This window comes from Ictalurus punctatus, chromosome 16 (assembly GCF_001660625.3).
Source record: "Ictalurus punctatus breed USDA103 chromosome 16, Coco_2.0, whole genome shotgun sequence".
In the NCBI taxonomy this organism is placed as follows: domain Eukaryota; kingdom Metazoa; phylum Chordata; class Actinopteri; order Siluriformes; family Ictaluridae; genus Ictalurus; species Ictalurus punctatus.
Genome location: NC_030431.2, coordinates 25,923,083 through 25,945,582, shown reverse-complemented (window position 1 = coordinate 25,945,582; position 22,500 = coordinate 25,923,083). Strand labels below are relative to the sequence as shown.

At 46.1% G+C, this 22,500-nt stretch overlaps 2 protein-coding genes across 7 annotated transcripts in view; both read right to left on the bottom strand.

Annotated features, from left to right (window-relative positions):
* The window catches only part of LOC108276735 (rab GTPase-activating protein 1), an 83,489-nt gene that overhangs the window by 21,712 nt on the left and 39,277 nt on the right, over window positions 1-22,500 (bottom strand). For all 6 annotated transcript variants that reach the window (XM_017488610.3, XM_017488615.3, XM_017488611.3 and 3 more), the window contains 3 exons: window positions 2,376-2,489; window positions 279-353; window positions 1-7 (listed from right to left, as the gene is read on the bottom strand). The exon at window positions 1-7 is cut by the window's left edge and continues 119 nt beyond it. In XM_017488610.3, the coding sequence (XP_017344099.1) occupies window positions 1-7; window positions 279-353; window positions 2,376-2,489 (196 nt within the window). The remainder of the gene's footprint in view (window positions 8-278; window positions 354-2,375; window positions 2,490-22,500) is intronic.
* Window positions 14,275-17,105, bottom strand: LOC108276739 (probable G-protein coupled receptor 21). Its single transcript, XM_017488636.3, has one exon. It carries the CDS (start codon window positions 16,243-16,245, stop codon window positions 15,214-15,216), a length of 1,032 nt encoding a protein of 343 aa, XP_017344125.1. The 5' UTR covers window positions 16,246-17,105; the 3' UTR covers window positions 14,275-15,213.

The window sequence follows — 22,500 nt, the reverse complement described above, 5'->3', positions numbered from 1 at the left end:
CTGGCATCTGGACGGGGACGGACACACACACACACACACACACACACACACACACACACACATTTCAAATAGTATTATTTTCTCCATCACCATGATGTTCTGCAATTGACATGAAGACATACATCTGGAGAACATCTGGAACCCGAGTTCCCTGGTTTTGCTTTGTTTACTTGTTGCTGAAGCGATCCAGCTGTGTAAACACTCCTCCATAATGATCAAATCTAATAAATCTACATTTCCCAGAATTCCCTGCCACCAGAACTGAGCATGTGACTCACGTGTAGCAGCAGCACGGCAGCCAGGAAGGACTGGCCCTGACAGTAGCCGATCTCTTCGTCGTACACAGAGTAGGCCTGGGAGGAGAAGAGACACGTGTTATAAACATGTTATAAGCACTGCTTTAAGGGACACGAAATATATGTTCACATATAGCATAACGAGGTCATAACCGCGTCATGGATGACATCATACACGGTTACGTCTACTCGTCCAAGCAGTGTCCCGACGCCGTGAGAAATTACACCACGTACTACGCCCGAACCTGCCTTCACCGGCATCCATTTCATTTGTTGCCACGGTTACATCTCGGACCTATTCTCGCTTTGTTCTTGTTGCTTTTAATTTAAAAATATATATATGTTTACATAACTGTAACCTATAAACGTTTCCTTTTTTTGCTTAAATCCACTATATTTTCTTCTGTAAACAGTAAACCGTTAACATATGTTGCCATGGTTACACCGCAACAAGGTATCGGAAGTAGGGGACATTTACAGCTACCAGATTAGCTACTATCTGGTTGAGGTCATGACACGCCATCTAAAAAATAAATTAATTAATAAATAAAAACATCTGTTTCATAACAAAAATAATAAAACAAATCCTCAAAATCACTTCTAAGCTACACTCTCCACCTTCAGACGTTAGGCCACGCCCCCGGGCTGAAGTAGTCGCTTCAGACGTTAGGCCACGCCCCCTGGGCTGAAGTAATCGCTTCAGACGTTAGGCCACGCCCCCGGGCTGAAGTAATCGCTTCAGACGTTAGGCCACGCCCCCTGGGCTGAAGTAATCACTTCAGACGTTAGGCCACGCCCCCAGGCTGAAGTAATCACTTCAGACGTTAGGCCACGCCCCCAGGCTGAAGTAATCACTTCAGACGTTAGGCCACGCCCCCAGGCTTAAGAAGAAAGCGCTCCAGCTTCTGTATTTTGTCCTGTGACTGTTTTTAAATCTCTGTCGCGTTTATACTTTTGTTCCGACGAGACGAAGAAAACACGCCACGTAAAACGTGCGCAAATCATCGCCGTGTTCCCCCGCGCTGACTTCTGGAAGGTTTTGGGAAATTTTCGCGGCGATAAAAGTTTAAGCTGTGGTTGAAAATGGTAGATAGCAGCTTTCGTTACTTGTTAGGACACAGGTGCAAAACGAGAGACTTTAAAAGAACAAATAAAAGGTTGACTGATTACATGTTTGATTGTTACTACTCCTTTTAAAAAATAAATAAAAAGTGCGTCTCTGGTCGAGTTGAAAACGGTGTAATTATTTTCCCGCGGCCCGGCAAAGCGCAGCCGTATTAAACCCGGTGAACTCCTAATAATCGAGCAGTCTCGAGGTCCCCTGGCTGCTCGCGGCGTACAGTGAGCGAGCTGAATTATTACGAGGTCAATAAAGAAAAAATCCATGCGGCTCTGAGTGATGGCGGTAAACACCACAGAGGAGGGGTGGTGAATTATTAAGAGGCGCCTTAAGACGCAAATCAAACACTCGGTCCGGCGTCCTCCATCCGTCACCGCCGCCACAATAAACCTAGTAACCTTACAACAGGCTGGGGGGGGGGGGGGGGGGGGGGGGGGGGGTGATGGAGACGGAGTAATCATTTAACAAACACGGGCGTGTGAGAGTGTCTGAGTGAACTTCGTCTGGGCCGTTAGGGCCGCGTCGATCACGACTCCCCGGTGGTAAAGTCTGAGCGCTCGGCGGCCATCTTGTCCATACGAGACCAAGACATCTCTTTCTCTATACACTGTACTGTACGTATACTACATACAGGCCTCTGCGCCCTATCTAGTGCACGCTTTTTATCCGTTTACAGTTACATTTAATGTTGGGGGACGACTGCGAAGCAAGTTAGTTGGATGTTCGGCTATAGCTTGACCTCTGACACTGGAGACTCCTTCCATAGATGCTAAATAAGCGTCGCTGTGAATGAGCGGTTACCATAGAAACAACGAGAGAACACTTCCTGACCAATCGGAATCAAGAATTCGAAAGCGCTATGGTGTAAAGTAACGAACGCGGGAAATAATGTTAGCTTAGTGAATCTCGATAAAGGTCCTGTGTGTGTGTGTGTGTGTGTGTGTGTGTGTGTGTCTCACCTTACAGATCTTGTACAGCGAGTCCTGACCGTCACCTCCTGTGTCCTTAAAGTAGTCGTGTGCTGGAAATGTGCGGTTAATGTCTCGAGTAATGGCACTGTCCTGAGGTGATTCCTGTACACACACACACACACACACACACACACACACACACACAAAGAAAGAAAGAAAGAAAGAGAGAGAAAACAAGAATATTACTCCAAGCAACTCAAATGAACTAATGAATCCACAATTTCCTCCAGAGCTCTGAGCACATCTGGACTGAGACTCACATCTGTGAGGAACATGGAAGAACTCTGACAGCATCCTGACTCCACTGAGGCATGTGTGTGTGTGTGTGTGTGTGTGTGTGTGTGTGTGTGTGTTGTCCATGCTAGACAAATGTGTTTGAGTGTCAGGGATCAAGAGCTATGAGGTGAAGTAAGAGTATTAGAGGGGGAAAAAAGTGTGTGTGTGTGTGTGTGTGTGTGTGTGTGTGTGTGTGTGTGTGTGTGTGTTTGCTAATCCCTAAAGACTGTCTCTCCAGACTGTACACAGTCATGCTGCTCAGCTGAAGAAACAGATTTAGTCAGTCTAAACAAAACGTCCTTTTTTTAGCGCACACGACAGCTGTTTGGTGAAGTGAGTGGGCCGCGCTGAACCCCCCCCCCCCCCGACAAACAGACAAACAAACAAACAAACAAACAAACAACAACCAAAAAAAAAAAAACACGTCACTGTGAAAAACAAACATCTTTCTTCTTCTCTGATCCATCGTTCTTTTTCTGCTGGTGCTTCATCACTTCACGGTGATGCACTCGCACACATTTCAGCTGCTCCGCACTTTTGTCCTCAGAAGTTATTCAAGATTCAAAACAAAAAATAAATAAAATAAAAGGTAAAATTTCAAGATCCAGGAAAAGAAGAACGTTCGTCGTTGTACTTATTTACTTCCCGAAAAGGGCAAAACTGTCAAAGAGGCTTCGGTGTGGCACTTATCTGAGCTAGAGCTCATCTGCACTGATACACATTTGTTTGAGTCACACACACACACACACACACACACACACACACACACACACACACACCTCGACTTTTGTACCGTTTGTACCAGAATCAGACATTCGATACGTTTCCTCCTATATCCAATCCACCGTTTTTGCTGGTATCTCTAATTATTATTCATTCTGTTATGATTACTGTTACACTTTACTATTCCCACTGTGCTGCTTCTTACTGATGATAAAAACATCATTAAAGAAGAAAAGGGGTTAAATATTTTCAAATATATTTTTTGTTTTCGCCAGGTACGGCCTTTAGGTTTTTTTTTTTTTTAATGCCATGTCAGCATCAAGGGCAGTGTTCATGGCAAGAGCATGGTTACAAACAAACAAACAAACAAACAAACAAACAACAAAATAAACACCCAAGTAAATAAATAAACACAATTAAATTGGAAATATTTAAAACGGTAAAGAATTCAGGCCTATGGCTGAGAAAATAAAGTGGAAACGTCAGTAAAAGGAGATTTTGCAGGAGATTGTTTGAGATTCCAGAAATTCCATCGCAAAATTTAGAGACATCCAAACAGAAAAAACAAACAAACAAACAAACAAACAAACAAAAAAAACAGACAAAATGAATGTTTGTGTGTTTACGGATTCCTCAAACGGAGCTGTTTTTTGGAATGGTTTTTAAATGAAAAGCAAAAAAAAAAAAAAAAAAAAAAAAATATTGCACGACTATTTTACACTTTACCTACCAAAAACTAAACCCCGCCCACTCGTTCATCTTCAGTAAGTCAGGCTTGAGGTGGATCCGGAGCGGATCCGGGAATGAATCCCGGGATCAAGACGGGAAGCCGATCCATCCCAGAAAGTCAAACACGTTAAAACATAAAATGTGGGTGTGGCCTAAAATCAGGCACAAAACCAAATCGCGTTACAAAAGAAAAAAGTGGACACACGAGTTATTAGAGAATATTTACTTCTCATTAAGAAAGGGGGTACAAACTTTTGAGCTGGTATAAAATGACCCTCACCGGGGGGGGGGGGGGGGGGGGGGGGGCACAGCGAAGTGATAGAACGAGGAAAAGTGTAAAGTTGGTGAAGAAGGAGAAGAAGAAGTAGAAGAAGAAGGAGAAGAAGGTGAAGAAGAAGAAGGAGAAGAAGAAGAAGGTGAAGAAGAAGAAGAAGGAGAAGAAGAAGAAGAAGAAGAAGAAGAAGGAGAAGAAGAAGGAGAAGAAGGAGAAGTTGAAGAAGAAGAAGAAGGAGAAGAAGAAGAAGGTGAAGAAGAAGGAGAAGAAGAAGAAGGTGAACAAGAACAAGGAGAAGAAGAAGAAGGTGAAGAAGAAGAAGAAGAAGGTGAAGAAGAAGAAGAAGGAGAAGAAGAAGAAGGAGAAGAAGGAGAAGAAGAAGAAGGTGAAGAAGAAGAAGAAGAAGGAGAAGAAGGAGAAGAAGAAGAAGGAGAAGAAGAAGGAGAAGTTGAAGAAGGAGAAGAAGAAGAAGGAGAAGAAGGAGAAGAAGAAGAAGGAGAAGAAGAAGGAGAAGAAGGTGAAGAAGAAGAAGGTGAAGAAGAAGAAGAAGGAGAAGAAGGAGAAGAAGAAGAAGGAGAAGAAGAAGGAGAAGAAGGAGAAGTTGAAGAAGGAGAAGAAGGAGAAGTTGAAGAAGAAGAAGAAGGAGAAGAAGAAGGAGAAGAAGGTGAAGAAGTAGTAGAAGAAGTAGTAGAAGGAGAAGAAGAAGGAGAAGGAGAAGAGGTAGAAGAAGGAGAAGAAGAAGAAGAAGAAGAAGAAGAAGAAGAAGGAGAAGAAGAAGAAAAAGGAGAAGGAGAAGAAGAAGAAAAAGGAGAAGGAGAAGAAGAAGAAGAAGAAGGAGAAGAAGAAGGAGAAGAAGAAGAAGAAGAAGGAGAAGAAGAAGAAGAAGGAGAAGAAGGAGAAGAAGGAGAAGAAGAAGAAGAAGGTGAAGAGGTAGAAGAAGAAGAGGAAGGAGAGAGTAAGCTCGTTCTTTAAAGGTTAAGACTCTGTGCTGGTTGAGAAGCCGCGGTGGTGTAAGAGGAATAAAACGCAGCAGTCTGTGCAGTTACAGGAAGATGATCATCTCAGAGTGTCGGCAGTCAGTCTGCTCCCTCACTCCATCCTGCCGCCGTTCAGTTCCTGTAGCTGCAGTACAACACAACACACTCTGCTGCGGACCAACAGATTCACGTTAGAACCTCGGATCTTAAACCTCACCGACTTCATTCTGACAGCTTTAACACACACACACACACACACACACACGATGCTGAGGTACACTACACTCGACCACCTGTCTACCTGTCAGAGTGATTTAAGAGCGCCTCAGCAAGGTGACTCTCACACCACCGGCTCGGCCTCTAATCCCCCAAACTTCCACTCGCTCCCTTACAAGCAAGTGCCCTCGGACTCCGCCAGATCCAGAAGACTTCCTTCAGCGCAGTAAACCTCCGCCATCTCAACCCTGACTTCACACAGGAACGGTCTATTTAACTGACACAGCATTCCCAAACGGCACTGCTGATCAATCCGCTACGGTGGTAACGATCCGCCGACCATCAACAGGAGTGAGGGGGCGGGGCTACGGTGGTAACGATCCGCCGACCATCAACAGGAGTGAGGGGGCGGGGCTACGGTGGTAACGATCCGCCGACCATCAACAGGAGTGAGGGGGCGGGGCTACGGTGGTAACAATCCGCCGACCATCAACAGGAGTGAGGGGGCGGGGCTACGGTTCATTCTCGAGCGCTGTATTGAGAAGCGCCCGTGTCTCTGGTGCATGCTCCAAGCCGGAATCGTCCGATTTACACAAACACGTCACAGACCTGCCGGCCATTTTGAGCGTGTTCGTAAGGTTATCGCACTCGTCCATCAAATTTTTCATATATTATATTCGATTTTTTGATTTCAGGCCATTTGATCTTTTTTGCGCGCGTTTGTTTAAATATACATGTTTTTTTATTTATTTATTTATTACATTTTCACCACCGCATTGTGCATTCTTGAACGCTTGTTCAATACGGTGATATCGTGAAACCGTGATCTTTATCATAATAACCCTAACACACACACACACACTCACACACACACACACACACACACGTGACCGACGCATAGAGACTCCAACTCCATCACAGGGTTTAAATTCCCCTACAGCAAGGAACGCCTCATAAATATAAATACAGATAGAGGGACCTCCACACACGTGTGCGCACACACACACACACACACACACACACACACACACACACACACGAGTCATCATTGGAGATTGGGAATCTCCGCCTTGTTCTCTTCAGCCTGCTGGTCTCTGTTTTATTCATCACCTTCAAAAACAAGTCCTGTCTCTTAAAAGCAGGGACACACACTGTCTGTGGTTCCTTCTAACACACTCTCTCACACACACACACATACACACACACACACACACACACACACACACACACGTTCTCTCCTATATATATATATATATAAATATATATATCATATTCATATTTATCCACGGCAATATTTCTGACATTTTTCTAAACTCATGTTGCCATATCTGCCTTTATCCATCCGTTCTCATCACTCATGATTAGTCTTACGCTCTAAACGTCGGCGTCCCCGTGCACCAACGTACACGACGTTACGTTACAGACGAACCCGTTCCCCTCACTCAGACCGCGAGCTACCGGCGGATTCCGGTCTACACCAAACGAAGCCCCCCGTTTTCCAGAGATTAATTATCCGCGCTCTCCATTATTGATGATGTGTTTATGTGGAAGAGAAGAGACCCTGAATAATGCATCTGCAGCCCGCGGCGCTCGGCTGACTCCGCTCAGCAGCACTTTACACGCTCGCTTCAGCTGCGGCGTGTGCCTCGACACCCCCGAAACGCACATTGATGCAAAAACAAATGAATAAATTAATTAAATAAAAACGCCGAGGATGAGGGTACGGCCGAGCGAGGATCAGTGTAAACACCCTCTCTCTCTCTCTCTCTCTCTCTCTCTAGCACTTAGGACGGTCGCAAAGACGGCGAGGCTTCAGGAAAACGGAGCGCACGGGCTCCCGAGTAGACGAGCGTTGATCTCACGTTATGAGAAACGCGGCTCTTACAGCCATGTAATCCCGCGAACGCGTCCAGGAAACGCAGGCTTGACCGGAAAGAGACGAGGACCGGCTCAGAGATCCGAAAACCATGAATTGGACTTGAATTTTAACTGAATAATTCTGATTCGCATAACTTAAAAAAAAAAAAAAAAAAAAAAGTTAGACAACTGATTTAATCATTTACTTATTCATTTATACGTCACGTTACTTATTCATTTATACGATCAGTCCTAACGTTAACACCACTGAGAGGTGACGTGAATAACGGCGATTATGGCACACAGAGCATCGCAGCTCGCTGCGTATGGAGCTGCGTAGCAGCAGACCCGTCAGAGCGCCCATGCTGACCCCCGTACACCTCCCGAATCTCCTACAGTGGGCACGTGAGCATCGGAACCGGACCATGGGGCGATGGAAGAAGGTGGCCCGGTCTGATGAATCACGTTTTCTTTTACATCACGTGGAGGCCGGGTGTGTGAGCGGCGCTTATCTGGGGAGGAGACGGCACCAGGGTGCACTATGGGAAGAAGGCGAGCTGGTGGAGGCGGCGTGATGTTCCGGGTAACGTTCTGCTGGGAAACCTTGGATCCTGGTATTCACGTGGATGTTACTTTGACACGTAGCACCTACCTAAACACCGTTCCAGACCGAGTTCACCCCTTCATGGTAACAGTGTTCCTAATATCAGTGTCCTCGTTCAGCAGGATGACGCTCCCTGACGCACCGCACACACTGCTCAGGAACGGTTTGAGGAACATGACCGAGTTCGAGGTGTCGACTCCGCCTCCGCATTCCCCAGATCTCAATCCGATCCAGCTTCCGTTGGACGTTCTGGACAAACGGGTCCGATCCACCGAGGCCCGACCTCACGACTTACAGGACTTAAAGGATCTGCTGCTAACGTCTCGGTGCCAGATCCCACACACACCTTCAGAGGTCTCGTGGAGTCCGTGCCTCGACGGGTCCGAGCTGTTTTCGTGGCACAAGGGGAGGAGGACCTGCACGATATTACGCAGCTGGTTTTAACGCTAAGGCTGATCGCAGAGATGAACAAAGCGAATAAAAATCTGCTTACTCCGATTTAAACACCTATCTCCTGTTCATTTGAAAAAAAATAATAAAATAATAATGAAGGATGAAACTATTTTGATCCTGATATCGCAATTATCGATCCGGTCATCGTGCAGACGCACACGTCTGATATTTACCTCGGTAGCATTTGATAAATCCATTTTAAACAAAATAATAATGAAACGCCGCCACAACACTGTTGTGACCTCATTAGCAGAAAGACCGGCCTTTACAAACGAGTCAACAGTTTATTTTTGGAGAACCAGCCTTAGCGCTAATGGAGCTGCGGCGGTGAGAATCTCGTTCACCCTCCCGAAAAACTTCTGACGCTACTTCCGGGGCGGAAGGCCGAAAACGAAGGCAAGTCCAAACAGAATGCCAGGAAGAAACGAACAAACAAAGAATTAATGGAGGGAGCCAAACAGCAGGATACTTCTTCTCCTATTATTAGCTTCTCTCAAAGGTTCCCAGGAACCAGAAACACCCCCCACCCCCCTCCTCCTCCTCTCCCCACCCCACCTCACCCCACCCCACCTCACCCCACCTCACCCCACCTCACCATGCCATGACAGAAAAAAACAAAAGAAAACTACAAAGCAAACTTCAGACACAGCCACATTGACTTCGTGCAGAAATATAACAACACTAGCGGTATGTTTGTATACGTGAATGTCATGTGAAATTGGAGAAGGAAGAAATAAACTCTGTGTGCGGTGTGTGTGCGCGGTGTGTGTGCGCGGTGTGTGTGTGCGGTGTGTGCGCGGTGTGTGTGCGGTGTGTGTGCGCGGTGTGTGCGCGGTGTGTGCGCGGTGTGTGTGCGGTGTGTGTGCGCGGTGTTGTTACGGGAAATTAATCAACAGCGTGGCGTTTCTGAACAGAAACACAATGAGATAAAGACAGAGAGAAAGGAAGAAATAACACAAACACATAAATACACGGATGAATAAGTAAATATAAAATACTGCATGAATGAACGGATAAACAGATGAAGAGACATAAATGAACAATAAATTGACACATGAACGATGAATGAGCGAACGCATGGATGGCTGGAGAGCGAGAGAGAGAGAGAGAGAGAGAGAGTGTGAGTGTGTGAGTGTTCTTTATTTCAGTTTCCCAATACTCGATAGTATTAAAAGTATAAAATTGTTTGCTTTGTTGTAGCATTGAAAAAGTTTTTTAAATAAATAAATAAATAAATAAAGGTCCGAGACGTTCTGTGCGTTAATGTGGGCGTGTCTGATGGACGGAGGACGGCGTCCACGGGAAACGCCGCGCTTTTGTCGTCCCGGTTGTTTTTCCTGAACCACAACAATGGGCAAAAATGGCCTTCTGTTATTCTTTGGCTGAGTTGATTATGAAACCTGGGACTGGTCTGATGAAAGCTCTGGAGCGAGCGAGCGAGAGAGAGAGAGAGAGAGAGAGCGAGAGAGAGAGAGAGAGAAGACGTAGGACATGGGAAAGAAGAAAGACAGAGAAGAAAGGAGAGAGGAGGAAGAGGAGAGAAAAGAGAGGAAAGGGTGAGAGAGTTGAAAGACAGGAGAGAGAGAAGAAAGGAGAGACAGGGGAGAGAGCAGAAGTAGAGAACAAAGTCGAGAGAGAGATGGATGAGGGAAACAGAGGGGAAGGGGGGAGAGCAGAGGTAGAGATGAAAGGAGAGAGATTGAGATAAGTGAGAGAGCGGAGGTGGAGAAGAAAGGAGAGCGAGAGAGAGAGAGTTGAGAGAGAGAAGAAAGAGGAGAGGTGGAGAAGAAACGAGAGCGATAGAGGTGAGAAAGGAGAGAGAGAGAAGAAAGAGGATAGAGAGATACGAGAGGTAGGACGGAGGAAAGAGAGGAGAGAGGAAATCCAGTGTTCCCTCAATAACTAACTCCCTCTGCACGAGTGAAGGAGGAAAACAGAGAGAGAGAGAGATGGAAAGAGAGGCTTCTTCCTCTTCTCTGTAATCTATCAGTGTTTGGAGGAGAGCTGGAGGAGATGTCATACAGTTAATGGGGTGAGAATATTCCGGAACGCCAGCGAGCCCGAGCGCCTTTTTACACTCAGCACTTTACCGCCATTATGCACTCGATGACATTGCAGATCACAAGATGAGTTAAATAACAATGCTGAGTCACAGCTAACACACACATTCAACACACACACACACACACACACAACTGTCAGGATCACATTTATTTCCTCAGTGCAGATATACCAGAGTATAAATACCAACAATTATTTATACTAAAACACACATGACATCATTAACAACAACAACAACAACAACAAAAAAAAGCAATAAAAAAAAATCATAATAAAAGTACAGTAGAGCAGCTCACGCACCGACTACACACCGTACACGTCTGAGCGTCTTTATTTCGCAGGTGGGGAGAAAACCTACAATCGGAATACACTTTTCTGGGGAAACAGAACCAACCAATCAGATGCTAAGTTTAAGATCAGAAAAATATACACAGGCAAATCGAATAAGCAATACAAACTAAAGAATGTGTGTGTGTGTGTGTGTGTGTGTGTGTGTGTGTGCTTTTACTGCAGAGGAAACACACTGTTCCAGCCCAAGCCTCAGAGAGGTCCCACGTCCTAATACGGCACGGCAGCATGGGAGAGCGAGAGGCTCCCTGGAGACGACTAGCCCTTGACTTTGATTGCGAGAACAGAGCGGTTTTCCCACAGGAAAGGGGAAAAAAAAAAACCTTTGGCATCAGAGAAAGAACAAAAAACAGAAAAGGAACTGGAGAACGCTGGCATAAAAATGACATCAACACAGAAACCTTTCGCCTACATTTCCCCCAGCGCCGAGGTCTCGACATGGGATCCTCCGAAAACCTCGTCCGTTAACAAACAAACAAACGGATAAATAAAACCGATCCGAGAACTGACGTGAAAGCGGGGAAAAAATTAAGAGCTGTAAAAACAAAACAAATTATTATTTTTTTTTAAAAATCCTAACGATATTATAAAAGGTGCGTTTTAGTTGGTGACGCTTTACCTACATAAAACATTTATTTTTCTTTTTTTTCTCCTGGAATGTTAAAATTCTAATAATCGAGATTTTATAAGATTCGACCTGCCGGCCAATCATCATCCGGGAAGACGGCGATAAAATGAGTAGTAATTGGTGTAAAATCAGGAGTTTTCTCTCTATAAGCGCAGATTCTTAAGATGATATTTTGACATGAGATATTATTTAAGTTTGTAGTTAATTTAGCGAATAAATCGGGATTCTTTTGTGCTTTTTTTTTTTTTTGTGGAGGAAAAAAAAAAAAAAAAAAAACTACTTGGAATTGGCGAAATGTTCGTTGGTAAATGAGAACTTTTAGATGTACTCATAAAAAGTAAAAATAAATCCTGGGGGGACTGGAGAAACACCCATGCAGTCATTTAAAAATAAATAAATAAATAAATAAATACATAAATAAATTTTAAAAAGTGCAGATCTAATTCTATCTAATCATAAATCAGACTCAAGTCCATTCTTCATGGTGAAGATGAAGCTAAGATTATCAAAAGCAAACTGAGACGTACACGTGTAAAAAAAAAAATAAAAATCTTCAATATTTTTCTTATAATGAGGGGAAGATAAAGATTTTACACCTATTTATTTATTTAAATATATTTTCACTCATTTTACGAGCTCGGACTCGTCTCATCTTACTCGCTCATTACAAGCGTTTCTTTCTACAAAGTAGCAAAAATACCCGCTAAACCATTCTGAAAAATTTCAAAAGGTAAAAAGTAGTTAAAAAAAAAAAAAAAATAATAATAATAATCTACAAATAGGAGTAATGAACTTTAATTTAAAGGTTTACTTTAAGGTACTTCAAGGTTTACTTTAATTTAAAGCTGGAGAAGACGACAACGTGGTGGCATCACGTCATGAGATCGTATTTTTGGATAGCAAATTTAAAAAAAAAAAAAAAAAAAGATCGGATCGGAGGCCGCGGATTCAAAGTGAAAATTTAGTCCTGAGTGTTTACCATTTTAAAGCGTGAACATTTCATTGTATATTTATTTTTTCATTTTATTATTATTTATTTAATTTAATTTTTTTGCTTTTCAGTGTTGGAGTTCGTGTAGACGTTAAATAAAAAGGTACCGCTGAATTTACCGGCATATCTCGATACATAGTGTCATTTTCAAGTATCGTAATATGATATTTGTGTCATTTCTCCCAGCCCTACTTTACTTTTCGTTCGTTTTTTGTAAATGAATCCTGTTCTTACCAAACAAACAAACAAACAAACAAACAAACAAACAAACAAACAAACAAAAAATCTACTTGAATCGTCTTCTGGAATGGAAAGAGAAAAAAAAAAGAAAAGAAAAAAGGTGTATTCCGAAGGTGGTTTTGACTTCTGGAATCAGGGAGGGGGGAAAAAAAGAAAAAAAATCCTCAGCCTCGGAGTCTGAAACAATCGTACGAATAAAATCGAGTTCTATCGCGCCTTTGTTCCTTTTCTCGGCGTAACTAACAAACACGGACGCAAAACACGAAATCATGTGCACTTAATAATAAAGATGGCTCTGGAGTTAAGACTTTACGCTCGACTCCCTTCACTCTCGCTCGAACACTACGGTTACAGTCCAAATGCGTCCAAGCACACGGCCGGAGGCCACCGAGATTGCGATCTGAAGTTTCAACACATAGCTGGAACACATGGAACAAATAAAAGCCCTTTTTTTTTTTTTTTTTTTTCCTTCCCCCTCCCCCTCCCTCCCCCTACAGTATGCCATATGTGGTTCTGCCATTTTACTTCAGAACCACCAAAGCAGACATATTGCACAGCGCCCTGCCCTAACGTGGCGGTCCGGGAACAGTCGAAAAGCACGTTTATACCGCACGTTTTTTTTTTTAAAAAAACGGTCTCGCGTCGACGTCTCCGGGTACAGACACGACGACGTCGTTCCATCGTGAATCGCGTCGTGACTGTACATCACGGCGTTAGAAAAGCAAACCTACGGTCTAATCGGATCGGACATGCGGTGAAGTGTTGACGAAAAATCTCTCCTTCGCTGCTGGTCGAATCTCGAGAACATTAGAGTCGTCTTTGTCACAGTTCTACTGTAGATTTCTTTTAAAAAAAAACAACTCTTACATCAAGACACACACGTTCCTGTAATGATAACGATATAATAAATAGATTCTTTCAAAGCGCACACACACACACACACACACAGCCCACGATACAGGACACACTGCAGCATACACGTTCTCAAACGTGGCGTTTTCAATCATTATGCGTTTAGTTTTTTCCTTCCTTAAAGGATATAAAAAGGAGACGCCCGTTAAATATTTCACTTTGGTCAACTAGGAGACAGAGACATCGACAATAAAACAGTACCGCTGAAGTTCTGACCAGTGCGACAACGAACCGACTTCACGCTCACAGCAGGGATATACAGACGAGACGACGGAGGAAGACGGAGGGGAAGAGGATGAGGAGGAGGTTCCAGTGTCCTCCATTTTCTTGGCACCTTCATGTATATAAATTATTCATTATGTACAGAAAGAAAAGGTCCAGATTAATAATACAGAGGAAATACTGGAGACTTGCTTAAACAGTCATGTAGCCTTTCTTATTTGTTTTGAGGTTGTCGTGTTTGTTTGTGTTTTTTTTTTTTTTGCACGAATCAAACCTTTAAATGTTTTTTTTTTGCTCGTGCTCTGTTGTTCCAGAGGCTGTAGTTCGTTCTTAAGCGGGATCCGTAATCGATGCGATGTTTTGTTTTTTTTTCTCCCCCCCCCCCCCCCCCCCGATAAATATTACCATAAGGCGTACAGCACGATAGTTAGAGAACTCCATTCGGGGGAAAGTAAACCAAACATGCCAAGACAGCTGTGCTACACGTATGCTGCATGGAATGAGGAAACATCACGTCACGTCACATCACCGGACGACCCGGAATCCGGAGATCCGGAAGAGTCGACAGGACGGAGGGTCGTCTTCCGAGATCACCTCCGCCCGCGGGTGACGAAGAGGACGTTTTTAAAAACGGCGCAAGACTAGAGAGAGAACGATGCGGTGAGGTCCCGTGTCTTCCAGTGAGAAAGTGCATCTTTTGTGCGGTCTGGAGTCAGGCAGAATGGTCCGTTTGTCTGCTGATCCGCCCGTACGTCCGCCCTGTGACCGGAGGCAAAGTTATACAATCGGCCAAACGTACGTTTCTAAAGAAGCAGCTAGCGGTAAGGAGGAGATAACGTGGCACATGATTAGTCACAGGTTTCTCTGCTGACACTTGATAGAAAATGTCCCAAAAACAGAAGAAACGTCAGCACTGCCTGGTTAAGGTTGATCGATGCTAGTGCGTTACTACGACGTCGCTCGTTTAAGAGGTCACGTGACTTGACGGATGACGTACATAAGCATTTAGTTTGCAAAAACGAGGGTTTCTTTTTTATCATCATTATTACCGATATGATTTTTTTTTTCACGTTTCGCATAAAGAACAGTTATTCGATGCTGCACGAAACAGCAGCCCTAACAGCCCCGTCAACATTGACAGTCGGGGTGAAAGGTGACTCGTTTGCCTCGGGGATTTGGTCACGAAGACGACCAGACTCTCTGGGAGAAAGACCTGGGAACGCCACCCAGATGCCAAAACAGGCCTGTTTCCACCGACCGAGACGAGCTGGCGAGACACAATACGCGACACTCTCAGTACAGTCCGTACTGGGCACTACACGTGACAGGCCGGGCGAGGAGGAGCTGGTGGCACTCCCGGGGGTTTCTTGGTGTCTGTGCGTTTTATGCAGATCAGACAGAGGCGCTTGAGGCCTTTCCGGAAGGCGCTGTTCGACAAGCTGTAGATGAGGCAGTTGCAGAAACTGTTGCTGATCGCTAGCCACGTGGTCAAAAAGGAGGCTGCAGGATGGCGGTATATTCCAGCGCTCTCTAGCAGGAAGTAGATGATGTACGGTAGCCACAGCAGGTAGAACACGCTGGTGATGCGGAAGAGCACGGTGGCGTAACGCTTGTCAGGTCCGGGTGGTTCTCCCGGCTCGGTTTCCTGCGGGCCGAACCGCGCCCGGCGCTCGCTGATCTGTCGGGTGTGCTGACGGCATATCCGGAAAATATGGGCGTACGTGAAGCACACGGTGAGGGCTGCGGGCGCGTACAGCGCCGCCACGATGAAGGCAGTGAAGAGTGGCTGGGTGGCCCAGGACGACGAGCACCACTTGACAACATCTCCGTGATACCCAGGCTTGCCCCAGCCAAAGAAGGACGGCAGGAAGATTAGACAGGAGTAGAGCCAGATGAGCGCGATGCAAGCACGGAGACGGCACGGGGTCACCAAGGCTGCATAGGACAGCGGCCGCGTAATGGCCACGTAACGGTCCACGCTGACACACGCCAATGAGGCCATGGAGACGCTCTTCAGCACACACACCATGTAACCAAACACCTTGCAGGTAAGTTCCTCGTCCAGCCCTTTCAGGTGGTGTAGTAAAGACAGGGACGGGATGAGGCAGCTTACTCCCACCAGCAGGTCAGCGTAGGCCATTGTCTGGATGAAAGAGCTGGTGGTATGGTGGCTGAGTAGAGGTGCGCAGTGAAATACAAAGATGACGACCAAGTTACCGCAGATAATGAGCACGGTGAGAAAGAGGATAACGACGACTTCCAGTAGGCACGTGTTGAAGATCTGGGAGTAACTAATGTCCAGGAGGCAGAAGGTCACAGCACTCTGGTTCAGCTCAGTTGTGTTCATCTTGTTAAAGGAGTGTGTGGGCACACGAGGATGGAGGAAGGTTTCCTCGGAGGGGGGGCCCTAACTCAGCAGATATTGCCCAGACTGCTGCCGACCCCGGCAGATGGGAAAGACATGCCCGTGCCTGATGTCTGCCATCTCAGCAGGAACATGAGTCTACAGGAATCCTTTTATATATACGGCTTTACAGAAAGTCTACATCCAGGGTACGACGGTTCACACCGCGCAAGAAGGGCAGTTCGTACGATCCGACCGTATCGTCCAATTCGTGACCACACAGGACGTGCCAGCACTAACGTCCCCACCTTCAGCCTCGAGTTCCTCGGTCCGGTTCTCGCCTTTTCCAGTAGAGGTGCAGCTGTGACGGAGCAGGACGGACCGATGCCACGGCCAAAGTGGATAATAAAAAGCAAAGAGGAAGTAAAGTCCTTACCACTCGGATTAAAGGATGCCCATCTGTCCTCTTAGCACTGATTAGTCTGCTGGGGAGATCGCAGACGGGAAAAAAAAACGTCTAGTCGAGATCCTGCAATCCTAAACGGCCGTATCCGAGTGCATTCTTCTTTTTCAGAGCAACTTTGGTCGGATGGAGAAGCGCGGGAAATCCTCTCGGCATCTGCGGGGCTCCCGCTCTCGCCCGTGCTTTCGGTGCGTGTGATCGAGGATGAAAGGACAGCCAGCGGTGATTGGCGTTTCAAACAGAGCGAAGGGTTCTCCTCAGAGAAGGCAGTGTCTGGAATGGTAATGAGGGAGAGAGTGGTGCGGTGCAGAGAGCACAGCCAGCCTCACTTCCCTCACTCCCTCCCTCCCTTCCTCTTATTCTCTCTCTCTCTCTCTCTCTCTCTCCCCGTGTTTCCCTCCCTCCCTCGTTCTCTCTATAGCACTGATGTATTCGCGCTCCCTCGCTTCCTCCCTCCCTTCTAGTGCATGCTGCAGCAGCAATGGAGCTCCTCCCACTTTCTACTCCGTCCAGTGAGCAGATGCAGAAACAAGAACCGAGGCATCCCCTTCTCGGGGCTAGACTTGTATATAAACTCGAATGTTTTCGTATGTCAAGACGAGCACGAGAGAAGGATTCTCGCCAGAGACATCTCTTAACTGAATCCCGTGCAAAAATACTAAAAACGCCACGAACACACGCCATCAAACGCTAACCCGCCCCAGTGCGTCCAGGATCGTTCAGCAGTAGGAACCTACAGCATTTCTAGGAACTGTAACGCGTACATCATCGACCGGACGTTCTCCGCGTCGTCGGCGTACACGCCTCCCCGCACCGCCGTGGGTCATCGACATGCGTACATTCCCTCTAGCGTACCGAACCGTTAACGGAGCAGCATGGTGCCCGATACCTAGGGGACGCGTAACGCCGCAGTCGTAAACAGTGGCGCCGGCGCAATATCAGCCGTCGTCAGTTTAAAACGGGTACAGAGACGTAGTTAAAGCATTAAAACCGGGGGGTTTATGTGCTTCCGCTGGATTTCAGGGCTGCGTGACGGTTAAAATAAATGTACCCTCAAAGCCGAAAACTCCTGCGAGACAGCACGTCCACGGCTTCCTTCCACGCTCCATCAAGCACCCTAAAGCATCCTTTGTCCTTCTTTCAAAAAAAGTGAAGCGTCTAAAAGTACAAAATACCTTTTTTTTAAAAAAAGAAGAAAAAAAAAAAGAAAGAAAAAAGTATCCAGTACTAAAATACTGTATTATTTGGTTTGTCTATCTGGGAGATCCCTATATCTATAGGGTTCCCTTTCACAAAAGGGTTATATATAAGGGTATATACACACAGTCTACTACACGTCTATGACTTTAAAAAGATTAAAGAATGACTACAAACAAACAAACAAACAAACAAACAAGCCTCATCACCGAGGATTTTTCTATTTGTCCCACTGGAAGAACATTAAAGGTTCTGCACAGTACTACTACAGGATTATTTGCGTTATTTATCTAGGAATAATAACAAGAATGCATTTTAACTGAAATCAGAAGAAGAAGAAGAAGAAGAATCAGAAGAAGAAGAAGAATCAGAAGAAGAATCAGAATCAGAAGAAGAATCAGAATCAGAATCAGAATCAGAATCAGAAGAAGAATCAGAATCAGAAGAAGAATCAGAATCAGAATCAGAAGAAGAATCAGAATCAGAATCAGAAGAAGAAGAAGAAGAAGAAGAAGAAGAAGAAGAAGAAGGGTCCCTCCCCACCGATAACCCTTTCCAGTTATAGGTTTCCTTCTCCCAGACAGAGACTCTGAGGATCCCTTGACATTTCTATTCAAACAGGTTGATCGCCAGTTATTTTAAAGTTCATCTGAAGTACTTTCCCTTTTCTGTGTCTTGTTTGTTTGTTTTTAAATCTTTGACCGTTTCATTCAGACTCCCTTTCCTCAGATACGGTTATCTTATCACGCGACTGCGTATTTGGACAACGGAACGCAGCTGAATTATTCGTTCACTAGCACAGAGCGAGTGTTAACGCACGAGTGTGAGTAAAGTGCGGGCGGCTTTTGACGTTCGGCGGCCGTGGATTTCGTACGCCCCGTTCGTCTACCGGCTCTCGAGAGAATGAGACGCCACTCTGACTGAGAAATTTATTGAATATGACAGCTACTATGCAAATCTGCCGGGACAGAAAGCCACGCAGCCGCCGCTCTGTGCATGCCGAGCTTCTGCGGCACTTTTGCCGCCTACGAGGTTTTAATAATTCACACCGGGTGAATTATTACCGTCTGAAATGACTCAAACGGTGATATCGAATAATGCCGGGACTCTCAGGCTGGTTTCTCAGGCTAGCGCTCGTCTGGTTACACCTTTGTTATGACACACCGACACACACACACACACACACACACACTTTTTCCCTGCTGGATCTCAAGACATTCCCCCCCTGCCTTCATGCGTTCCCTCAGCCTGGCACACGAGGGGCTAAAAATAGAGCTGAGAGAAAGGTGGAGAGCCGAGCAGACACAGTTCATCCATGACAAAGAGGACAAAGAGAGGCCGAGTGAGAGAGCTGAACGAAAGCAAAAGAGCCAAAGAGAGAGAGAGGAGGCAAAACCAAAATACGGTGAAAAGAATGTGAGAAAGACGGAAATAAGGCAAAAGGCGTGCTGGCGGATTTGAGATCATGTCCCCCTGAGGTCAGGTTTACCCTCCGGCTCGGCCCTGGTTACTGCCCCGTCCACACAGGACCGCAGCTGCAGATTCTCCGTCCTGCAGCTGAGCAGAAAGGAGGTTTTTCAACACGCGCTCCAGACAGAAACACTGTCAGGCGCGGCGTGTTGCGGCCAACACGTAACGGAAAAATTATTTTCAAATAATCCTCAAATTATACACTCGTATGATATCGTAATCTGATTTTCAAAGAATTTTTTTTTAAAAATGAAAAAAAATAATTAAAAAAAAGCAGTGCTAGTCTAAATGTACAAATTTATCTATAAATTCTGGCTTTCGACACAATTTCACCTACAACCTTTGGTAGGCGGGGCCTAATGAACTGATTACACCCACACTGCACTAATTCAAAACACTATTCTGATTCCAGGCTAGACGAGAGAAGCCCCGGGCCGGACACGAGAGGAGCCCCGGGCCGGACACGGGAGGAGCCCCGGGCCGGACACGGGAGAAGCCAAGCCCCGGGCCGGACACGGGAGAAGCCCCGGGCCGGACACGGGAGGAGCCCCGGGCCGGACACGGGAGGAGCCCCGGGCCGGACACGGGAGAAGCCCCGGGCCGGACACGGGAGAAGCCCCGGGCCGGACACGAGAGAAGCCCCGGGCCGGACAGAACCACAGAAATAGGCAAAAAAGCCCCGGGCTGGACACTACAAGCCCCGGGCTGGACACTACAAGCCCCGGGCTGGACACTACAAGCCCCGGGCTGGACACTACAAGCCCCGGGCTGGACACTACAAGCCCCGGGCTGGACACTACAAGCCCCGGGCTGGACACTACAAGCCCCGGGCTGGACAGAAACACAGAAATGGCCAAAATAAAGCTCTATCCTGGCCAAAAAGCCCCTGGCTGGAGAAAAAAAGCCATAGGGTGTAGAAAATAAACCCCAGGCTGGACATATGAGGCTCCCAGGCTAACCAGAACCACAGAAATGGGCAAAAGAAGCTCTATGCTGGAGAAAAGAAACCCCAAGGCAGGACAACACATGCCCCAGGCTGGACAGAACCACAAGGATGACTAAAAGAAGCCCCTGGATCAGGGACACTGGCTGACCTGTAGAAACCCCAGGCTGACCAGAAGCCCAAGGTTGGACAGACGGAGCCCTAGACTGGCTGGAAGAAGCCCCTGGGTGAACAGATGACACCCCAGGATCCAAGGAAGAAGCCTAATGGCCCGTTTCCTATTTGCACCCAACGTCATAACGATAATTGTTCCAGCATGCAAACGTTGGACTCAAAGTCCCAGAATGCAATGCAGCTATACAACACAGTTACAGCAGAGACTCTGTTTGGCTAGTGAGTGAGCTACGAGATGACTCACGTGATGGCACTAACAGCAGAGTGTACAGATGAGGAGCTGAGAGTTGCCAGGCTACAGGACTAAAGCGCCGCTGCATCGCTCTCTTTAGGTAGAGATGAAGGGAAGACTAAATCAAACTGCACCACTATCACCAGGTAGTCTAACGGCATTGTGGGTAATGTACGGAAGTGTTAACCAAATCAAAAATAGACCCAATGAAGGAGGTTTAAACTACAAAAGCAACGAATTTCATTACAAAACAAATCTCGGACACCGATGAAGTCCTTCAGAGTGGAGTGTTGTTTTTTTTTGTTTTTTTTTTGTGAAAAGTTCTTAAAGCGCTTGCAATGGATCCTCATACGCTGCTTTTTAGCTCTGTCGGAGAACTGTAAAGGATCAAGCAACATTCCCAGCTCTTCGACTAAGAGGGACCGCTTAGGTGAAATGTACTGCCCGGTAACCGAGTGGCAGGTTTATTTCTCTCGACAGGTGAAAGATGAGACCCCGTGTTGTGGTTGGCACGGACGGCTCTGGATACTGGATCCTGCTGGAGTGCAAGTGTGAAGTCACAGTTTAGGAGCAGGAGACTAACAGGACAGGCTTTGTGCGAGATGTTTGTTGTTCTTCACTGCATGGGGTGATGTGTGAGGAGTCCATCTCCTACATCTGGACATGGCATGGGCCCGGAGAGACAGACGGCAGTGCGCGTCCGTGTGCGTCTCCACATAAACGGATGGAAAAAGGGAGGGGAAAAAAAAAAACTTTACGTTTCTCGACGTCTTCAGGACAGAAGAGCGGTTTAGTAAGTTCTGAATTGATACTGGGATAACTGACTCGATGTTTTAGGAGTAAAACCCTATTTCCGTGTAGTTTCTATGGCGACAGGTGCAAATAAACCGAGGGGGATAAAGTGTGGAAAAGGTGAAGCTGCTCTGACCATATAAATCAAACCTATCGTCACCTAAAGCCCTCTGTGTCAGGACACTTCCTGTATTTAAGCCCAGAGCTCTGATTAAAATCAACACTGGGTATTAACGCCGCCATTAGGGCGCGAGGCCGAGGAGAAAGCTGTCGCCAGAAACGCTGGAAATTCTATACGTCCGAGTAAAACGTTTACTGTAGAAATAAACGCGACTGCGGTTTCGTCGGTCAGTCTGAGAAGCTCAACACGCCGGGCATGGAACCGACTCAAAATAGAAATGCGGCTAATTCAATGGTTCTATTGAATTAAACACAATGGAGAGTTACAAGAGCGCGGGCATTGTTTGTGTCGAGTCGGGAAATAAATCACTGCTCCTACGAGGCTCCAGCCGTACACACACACACACACGTACTGATGATGGATAATAATTCACACCACGCTCCTGTGTTATACGTTACATGCGACCTGTATTATTCATGCGTGTACTGTCTAAACACACATAAACATCAATATGACATTACAGCACCTTCAAAGAACGCAATCCATCACACACTCCATACACATTTTCCACATGACTTTTAGATTAACTGCTTTTACTTTTGGCTCATTTCACAACGCAAAGCCCCAGGCTGGACGGAGGAAGCTCCAGACTGCACGGAAGTGGTCATAGGATGCACAAAAGAAGAAAGAAAAAACCACCAGGCTGGATGGAGAAAACCCCAGTCTGGGTGGGAAGAAGCCCTGTGATGAACAAAAGAAGCCCAAGGGTGGAAGGAAAAAGCCAGAGAAGGGACAGAAGAAACCCCAGACTGGCTGGAAGAGGCCACATGGTGAACAGAAGCAGCCCAACACTGGATGGAAGAAGC